Source organism: Chrysochloris asiatica, unplaced genomic scaffold (genome assembly GCF_000296735.1).
Source record: "Chrysochloris asiatica unplaced genomic scaffold, ChrAsi1.0 scaffold00128, whole genome shotgun sequence".
NCBI classification, from domain to species: Eukaryota; Metazoa; Chordata; class Mammalia; order Afrosoricida; family Chrysochloridae; genus Chrysochloris; species Chrysochloris asiatica.
In genome coordinates this window covers 6,715,785-6,724,566 of record NW_006408646.1, presented here as the reverse complement: position 1 = coordinate 6,724,566, position 8,782 = coordinate 6,715,785, and the positions used below count along the sequence as shown (strand labels likewise).

The following is an 8,782-nucleotide window of genomic DNA, read 5'->3' as shown; positions in this document are numbered from 1 at the left end:
AGTTTGCCATCTAACTCATGGACTTGCCCACCTCGACAACTCTAAGTCATTTCCTTGATACAAAAATTTAAATATTTCACTGATTTTGCTTCTCTAGAAAACCTAACCTAAGACAATTTTGAAGAATTTCTTGGAAGAATTGCAATAGGAGATCCTGAAGACAAAGCTCATCAAAGTAATGGTTACCAAGAGATGGAAGTAGTCCAGACAAAGCAAAAGTGGACTGGCTAAGAGCAAAGGCCATGACAACAGATTTGGTGGATGCTTAAGCCATTTTGCTTGCTGATTTTCTGAAGGGGCAAAGACTGAGAACATCTGCTATCATGAGAGTGTTTTTTGAGGAAGTTAACCAGAGCTTTAGAAGAACTGGTCCTGAGAATGTGTTCCCAGAGTCCTCCTCCACCTCAGTGTTCCTGCTCACATCAATAACGGACAGTGTTATGAGTTTCTATGGAAAATCATTAAGCAGCCATCTTACAGCCCTGCTGTGGTTCCTTTTTTGTTTCCTAATCTTAACAATCTTAAAAGGATATCATCCATTTTTCTTCAGTCTTGGTGTGGCACTGTAGGCTAAGCACTTGACTGTTAACTTCAAGGTTAGGGTTTCAGACCCTCCCGATGCTCCTTGGAAACACTATACAAAGGTCTCTGTGAGTCAGAACAGACTCAGTAACCTTTAACAGCACAACAACAGTGTAAATAGGACTGCATTGACATAGATTTTCAGGACACTCAGTTCTTTAGGGATGGACTAAATGGCTGATTTCATCACTTAACAAAAGTGTCTTGAACTAGGTGGAACTTATGTTGAGAATTAAAAGTTACTTTTCATCTTTTAATTCCATTCTCCCAGGAACTTTGTTGAAGTTCCCTTGCATAGGCAACTGCTGTGTTACAGATGAGGAAAACGGCTCAGAGAGCATCTATAATCCACCTTCAGTCAATACTGTGGGGCAGCACAGAGCTGGGATTCCAATGGCCTTCCCTCTTAGCTGGCTTCTGTGGCGGTGCGTCATGGGTTCTGTGCAAATGTTTGCTTCAAAATGTCATTTTAAACATTAAAAACCATCTTTACTGTGTACACTCAATGTTTACAATACACACGAGTTTAGGCTGCTTGGGAAGCTCACAGTAAGGCCTCCCTTGCCATGTATGTAAGAACTTCTTTAGGGTCACGTAAAGGAATCACTGATTGTGGGGGGTCCTAGCCTGGAGCTATGACCACCAACCCCAGCCAACATCAGTGTCTAGCAGCTCTCACCATCAAATAACTTTAGCTGCTTATAACCTTTAGGTGCTTCTCGGAGTGTGGTGGCTCTGTAGGATAAGCACTGGATGGTGAACCACAAAGTCAGCAAGCAGTTCGATCCTACCGCTTGCTCCTTTGGGAGACAGATAAGACTTTCTACTCCTAAGATTCACCACCTCGGAAACCCTGTACAGGGTTTGCTATGAGTTGGAACTGACTCAATGGAACTTAACAGGTGTTTCAACGTGAAATAGAGTCAAGACAAAACAAGTGTTGGCTATTCTTAATATTTTTTCTAAGCACCAATATCAGTTTTGTCAATAATGACCAGATAAGCACTGTACTGTTTACTGCAAGGTTGGCAGTTCACAGCTCCTTGGAAACCCTACAGAGGGTCACTATCAGAGCTGACTTGATGGCACTTATCACAGCATGACTGGAATTTATGTGATTAACTGAGTGTGCTGAAATTCAACCAGAATAAAATAGCTATTTATGCAAGTTTGTTTTCTGTAGGAAGTCCCTGGAAATGATTAATTCACTTAGCTGCTATCCAAACATTTGGAGGTTTATGTCTGTCGAACCACCTAGAAGAAAGGCCTGGCAGTCTACTTCCAGTAATCAGCCATTGAAAATCCTGTGGTTTACAGGTCTACTCTGACATACGTGAGGTCACCAATAATCTGCATCAAGAACAAGAGTTGGAGCTGACTTGATGGCACATCGTTTTGTGTCCTCCAAAGAGCACTGAGGGTGAGGGATTCTGGGGAGTTTTCTTACTCCAGTTTTGCTTTTAACTGTGAGTAACTTCTGGTAGCGTAGTGGTTACTAGTCAGGCTGCTAGCTACCCTCATGGTCAGCAATTCGAAACTACCAGTGGTTCTGCGGGAGAAAGATGAGGCTTCCTGCTCCCGTAAAGATCTAAAGCCTCAGAAACCCTATGCAGGGTCGCTATGAGTCGGAATTGACTCCACAGTACACCACCACCAACAACCTGATAATACTGTGTTCCTCCCCTGAAAAAGGACACTGGATTAATGCAATGTTTTCAAACTTTCATTTTAAGCAGCACACTCTTTTTTAAATTGGATGGGCTTGAGCCCCCGGCCCCACAACTGTCCCCTTTGAACAGTCTGAAAACCATGAAACTAGATGACCCAAGATTCCATGCTGCCCCTCATTCCTGGAATCATCAGGTTCAGCCTTCACACATGACACAATCACAGCACCGAGAATCAATGTCCACTCCACCAAAGGAAACCAAATCTTGGGACAGGAAAACTGTGTAGGTAACAATAACATGTATTCCATTTCTGTGGTCACTGGGGATGCAGCAGAATAAATGCTATTACAATAGGCAAACACTGCTATCTACAGCAACACAGTCTACTTCAACAGCAACTGATCCTCATAGGATTGTTACAAACATAAGCCAAACTGGAAAGCAGTTAAAGGCCAATTAAAAATGTCAAATGTAATCTGAATACTGACAATACAGATGCAGCTGCTACTTGCATTGAGAAAAATTAAGGCCTTGGATATGACTGAAAAGACCCTCTGTTATCAAATACAACAGCAATTTAAAACTGTCATTCCCATTTCTAAGAGTACTTCCTCTAGCTCTCCCACACCATTCAAGCTTTGCACACCTACAAAACCTGGCATGAGGCTTGTTGGACCTGGTGGGCCACTGGAGTCTGTGTGGCATATGTAGGGGACCAACTTTACATAGGCCATAGAGGAGCACAGCTGCGGGGTGCCTCATGCTGGGACAGGAATTAGTGCTTAAATGCCAGAGAAGTCCTGCTCTCGAGAAACCTTTTAACTTAGAATAACTTCCTTGAAGATGTGACTAGATATTAAACCATTGGGACCTCTATCATGTGACCTGAAACTCCTGAAGAACCAGCCATTTTCTCTACAGTCCATCTACTAACACTGCTGTTCCAGAGCCAGAACCCTGTTCTCAGTGAATGCAATCAGGGCTCAGCCCTGAGGACAGGTCACATGATCCAGCACCAGATAAATGAAACTCTGCAACACCACCTTCAAATCAGCCATTATTCTGGAAAGATCGATAAGAGGCCAGAGCTGGAGCAAACAACTTCAGTAGGTGTGGGGGTCTCCTATGCCAACAGCCAAGCAGACCAGCTCTCTGAGCAAAAGCGGATCGTCGTATTGCCATTTTGATATTTTTTAATAGCTGGAAACCTGCCACGGTACCTTTGAAATTCTTAACGTTTGCTGTCTAACAAGCACATTAGTAGAATGTGTGAAAAAAAAAAAACCCTCTCTACATCCTCACTAAAAAATCAGGTGGATTGAGGCAGCTCAAGAGTTAATGTGTCATATCTCTCTCTGGATTGGGGTTAAGGGGGCACAGAAGCATGGAAAGAATGAAATGTTGCGTGCATGTCACAGGATAGGAAATTAGGAGGACATCCTGTCATGTCACAATTCATACCCCTTTGCTCCAGACGCAGCACCCTGACTTATGTGAACTTCGTTTTCCTTTCCCCAGCTGCTCACCTTGAGGTTCCTACAGCCCGAAAGTCCATTCTGGTGCTGGCACTCAGTAAGGGTTAAAACAGTGGCTGAAGAAACACCAGGAAGCTACATAAGGGCTACAGTGAGCACATAGGTTTCTCATACTGTAATCTGAATACACTGGTGGGCCTCCTTGGTAGGCTGAAGGGAGGCGAATTCTGTATTAGATGCTGACTGTCCTGCACAACTTTTCAGACTGGAACAAACTCAGCTGTTTTAAGACAGAGTTTACACAGAAAGTGACCCTGGAGTTAAAGCCTTCAGACAGTCTCTAAACAGGGTCATTCTTTGGAGTCCAGCCAACTCACTAGAGCCGATAGGTTGGTGACCTACTAGAGTGAGATCCTGCTCAACACCAATACTCCTAAGGAGGAAGAACATACAATGTCTCACCGCAGACTCCTGAGAAGGGAAGGCTGCCCCAACAGTGATGCAGGAGAAGGAAAGTTCCTAAGCAGAATCGCATAACATCCAATTCAGTCCCCGCCCCCAAATTCTCTGCCCACCCAAATTTTGATCTAAGGATGATAAGTGCCATCAAGTCAGTTCTGACTCATAGCGACCCTGTATAGGGTTTCCAAGGAGCCGATGGTAGGTGTGAGCCACCGACTTTGCAGTTCAAACTGATCTTGCAGTCTAGCACTTATCCTACAGCACCACACCAAGACTCGCATCCAAAAATAGGCAGTAGCATTTGCTAGCCCAGCCCTCACATCTCCTTTTGCTCTTCATACACGGCTCAGCACCTACTTGCCGTTCAGGTACAATCTGATGCTCTGGGTGTGGGGAACTAAGTGGCTTGAGGAATCAGAGCTGTTAAGTGCTGTCGAGTTGGTTCTGACTAATAGCAACCCCAGATGGGGTTTCCGCGGAGCAGCTGGTGAATTTGAACCACCACTTTTGAGGTTCAAACAGATTTTGTGGTCCAGTGCCTTATCCCAAAATGCCACACCAGAGTAACAACCAGAGACTGGAGTCCAGAGGTAGTTGAAATCACTGCTGATGCCAGTTCTTCAGACAGGGAAGAAGTTGTTATGATACCTGATTGTCTGTTTAAGCTGGGGAGATGTAAGGGATAAAATCATCCAACCAATGTTTTGGTACTCTGGCGCCAGCTCCTTCCAAGTCCAGAATTGAAAAGAAACCTGCAGTTTTCTTTTGTTAAAGGGCCAGGATCCCAGCGGCACCTCAACCCACGCTGCCCGTGTAAGAGGAAAAACAGAAGAGGATCAGGAAGTGTTAGCCAATGCTACCATGCGAACGCTAAACTTTATTCACTTTATTTATATATTGAACAATTCTAAAGTATTTACTTCTTGCTTTGACAAAAAATGAAAAATATAGGAGCACTGACTGACTCCTCTTTAGGAGAAAAAGGTTATATGTACAGCTACGGAGAGTTACGGTTCTTCCTTTACAGACAAAGAAAAATATTAATAAAAAAGTGCTTCCTTGATCAAAAAAGGACTAAGAGCTGCAAGCATTTATTCACAATGTACAACAGACCAAGAAACCCGTATCGTCACCTCTTGGCACCTGTCACAATCTTCATTAGACCAACTTCTCCCTCCCTGCCGGCCAGACCACCCAGATAGGGAGGAGGACTACACCCTGTTTCACCAACTCTGACTCTGAGGAGCCTGATGTAGGGGGATGTCAGAGGCATGCGCAGTTATTACGGACTTTGCCTGGACTGAGAGCTCCAGGGAAGGCTTTGGGGCCATGTCTGAATCACTCCCCACACACAGGAGGCACCTTCCTGAGACACAACTTGCCCTTGAACAGGGAACTGATAACCACCAGGAAGGGAAGGACAGGGCAGGTTCACAATTTAGGGTTCCTGACCTACCCACCCACCCCCCACACACACACCATAATCCACCCTGTTAAAGTTAGTAGCTTGAGCAGAGCCAAGCACGGTCCTTCCCATGAAGGAGGGCAGGCACAAACATGGATGCCAGGATTCTAAAGCACAAACTCCCCACACATCTCCACTCCAAATAAGTCTTGATTTAAGGCTCTTTTTGGACCATAATGAAGCTCACAAAGAAGAGGCATCCTGCTGAGTCTACTCTGGGCCATGCCACGTCTCCAAGCAATGCTGGCAGTTCACCATGTGGCCTCTCACCGCTGGCCAGCAGCCACATGGTGCCATGAAGACCCAAGGAACAGGGCAGGGAGGTTGCTGAGCCTTTCCTGCTGCCTCAAGGTAGGGGGAGGAAGAGGAAGAAGGCTGATTGATTGTAAAGGGTCCGTGCTCCTGAGCCCCAAGGCTTACACTGTAAAAGGCTGATTCTACCCCACACTGGGGAGATCCATGATTTGTTTGGTTTGGGAACGGGGAATTTTTGGAACCCTGAGTCTGGATTTCCAGAGCTGGCAACAGAAGAGATTATTTGGGGAATGGACCAGGCTCTGAAAAGGGCTTCCAGGTATGCCTGGGTTGGGAGCAGGCTATGGCACTTGCCCACAGCAGCAAGACACTGCACTTTGGCCCGTTTGCATTTTATGCCTGAGGGTGGGAAGTGCTACACAGCCTGGTGCAGGGAGGCTGCTGACCCCTTAAAAATGAAGGGAGTCTTAGAAAATCTGCATCAAGAACAAAATCCCATGGGAGAAGGCTTGGAAGTCTGCTCCTTGCTGCCAAGGTGTAAGACTGGCCCATTTCCTCTCTCCTGCCTCAGAAGACATATACTTATTTTTTGCAAAGAGGGGATGGGGGGGGGGGGGTCCACTTACTCTATACCCCTCCCCATCAATGGCAGTCCCATTTATCCTTTTGTCAGGTGGGAGCGGGCACCCAGAACACATGTCAGAGGAAGATGCCTCCAGCACCCCTGCAGCAAAGGTTTCCAACCAAAGCTGACTTGGTGGTGGTGTGAAAAGCGGTCACAAAGTGTATCGCTAACTCACTTCGTGCCTCAGACTGCCCCCACCCAAAGGAGCCAAGTCAACCTGCAGCAGAGCCTGATAGCAGGTGGCTCAGCACCAACAGGGGGCCAGGCAACTGCTGGCCTAGTGAAAAAAAAAAAATTAAGACAATTAGGGAATTTTTTTTTTGAGGACAACAGGAGAATGGGAAAAGCATGGGGGAAAAGAAGGGCAGGAAAGAAAAAAATCTACAATCCAGTGGTACATCCCAAATTTTTGTCACTCTGCACAGATGGTTTCATGCCTCAATTCCAAACCGCACGGGCCTCTCAGTCTGCCCAGGCTATGTGGGCCGTTTCAGGGATCAGCAGCTTAGCCTCCAGCCCAGATCACCTAAGATTCAGTTTGAAGTGGCAGCAATGGGTTTATCCAGTTCAAGGTCGATGCTGGAGCTCGTGGGATGTAGGCTGCTGTAGCAAGACTTGCACACTCGGCTGGGCTCGAAGAGCTGCTGGCTGGGAACTGGAACCTTCTGGTTGCAACAACTGGAGCAGAATACGTTCCCACAATTCCTTGAGATGAGGAGACAGAAAATAATGTTAATGTCAGCAAGCAGGTAGAGGTGGGGAAACCAGTTTCAGAAGACAGAACTTTTTGCATGTAATTCAGATGTGCTGGAAACTCCTCTAAGATCAAACACTCTCATTTTTCTAAACCAGTACCAAGCTGATCAGGGCAGTATTAATCATGTTCACTTTAGAGCCAAGGGCACTTGGATGTCCCACTAGTATGGCCCAAGGCTCAAGTTACCACCAAGGACACAAGAGAATGCTGTTCAGGAAAGACCTGTAAGAACAAATGGGCCCAGAGCAGAAGCACTGCAAGCTCAATGGGTAAGTCCTGGCCCAAGAAAACCCAGTGGGCCACACCCATCTTGTACTTGTCATCACTGAGAGGCCAGAGTCAAGTGCCACTGCTGCCTCCAGCCCCTCAGATATGAGACACAGCTACTGGGCTCAAGGGCAGCAGTGCTGAGTAGAGACCGCTGCTGTCTGCTGCTAATCTGTAGGCTGCATGCACAATCAGGAGACAAGCAGCTTGTGACACCATGCTCAGTGAATAGCAGTGGAGGAACAAGAACACAGATGAACACACGTGCACATACAAACACCCCGTGCTTAGATCAGTGTTAGTCAGTTATGGCTCACTCCCCTGCCCCATGCACCTCCAGGAAAAATCAGAGCTCTACCTGAAGGCTTCAGTCCCTCCCCCTTCTCCCCTTGAAGGTCTATACAGTCAGAGTGACAGCCTTCACTGCCAGCAGGAGAGGATGAGTTTTGGTCACCTTAGGATTCTTAAGAACAAATCAATCCCAATAAACCCAAGAATAAGAGATCCCAAGGGGCCTGACTCAGCCCACAGAAGACAAAAGGAAGGCAGCTAAACGTCTGCACACCTCAGAATGCCAACCCACTGCTAATATGGATACTTACAGGAGGAGAGAATGTTGAATGCCATTTGAGAAAAGAGACAATTGGATATAGAGCAGTGGAAGGACAGAGAACTAAACCAAATATAAAATTCCCATCTTGTAGAATATAATAAACACTTCATTATGTTTTCAAAAAGCATGAGGTAGCAAGAATCTGTGGTTATACAGAAAAAATACCTAATTTCTGAATATCTACGTTTATCATACCTGCTACACTTTTGGATCAAAAACCTGACATGAATTTTGACTAGCTGAGTTTCCCTGTCTGGCTTCTTTCAGAGGATCCTAAATGAAGTCTTCCCTGAATGTGGTTCATGCTAGTGTGATTCTCTGGGAAGATAACCTCTGTTCTGTCTGCATCTCTTTAGAAAAAAGGAGCAATGATGCAAAATCCCGGCATCTCAATGACTGAATTAACTCAAAGAAACAGCTCTGGAAGCAAGACCAGCTCCTGCTCTGGTCACAAGGAGAGTGGTGACTGCACCGCAAAGCAGCCCACCCTCAGCTGCTCTGATGGGCCTCCCAGTCCACCTGCCTGCCTGTGCTCTCCATCCCCAGGTGTCATTCCAGTGAGTGCCCGGGGACAGCGTTAGTTTCAAGAGGTTACTGTAGATTTGCAGACA

The 8,782-nt window shown here is 46.1% G+C and overlaps 1 protein-coding gene across 1 annotated transcript in view; it reads right to left on the bottom strand.

Moving 5' to 3' along the window:
• Window positions 1-7,028: 7,028 nt before the first annotated feature.
• The window catches only part of MTMR3 (myotubularin related protein 3), a 75,065-nt gene continuing 73,311 nt past the window's right edge, over window positions 7,029-8,782 (bottom strand). The window contains exon 19 of the mRNA XM_006869304.1: window positions 7,029-7,239. Within this exon, the coding sequence (XP_006869366.1) occupies window positions 7,068-7,239 (172 nt within the window). The 3' untranslated portion in view covers window positions 7,029-7,067. The remainder of the gene's footprint in view (window positions 7,240-8,782) is intronic.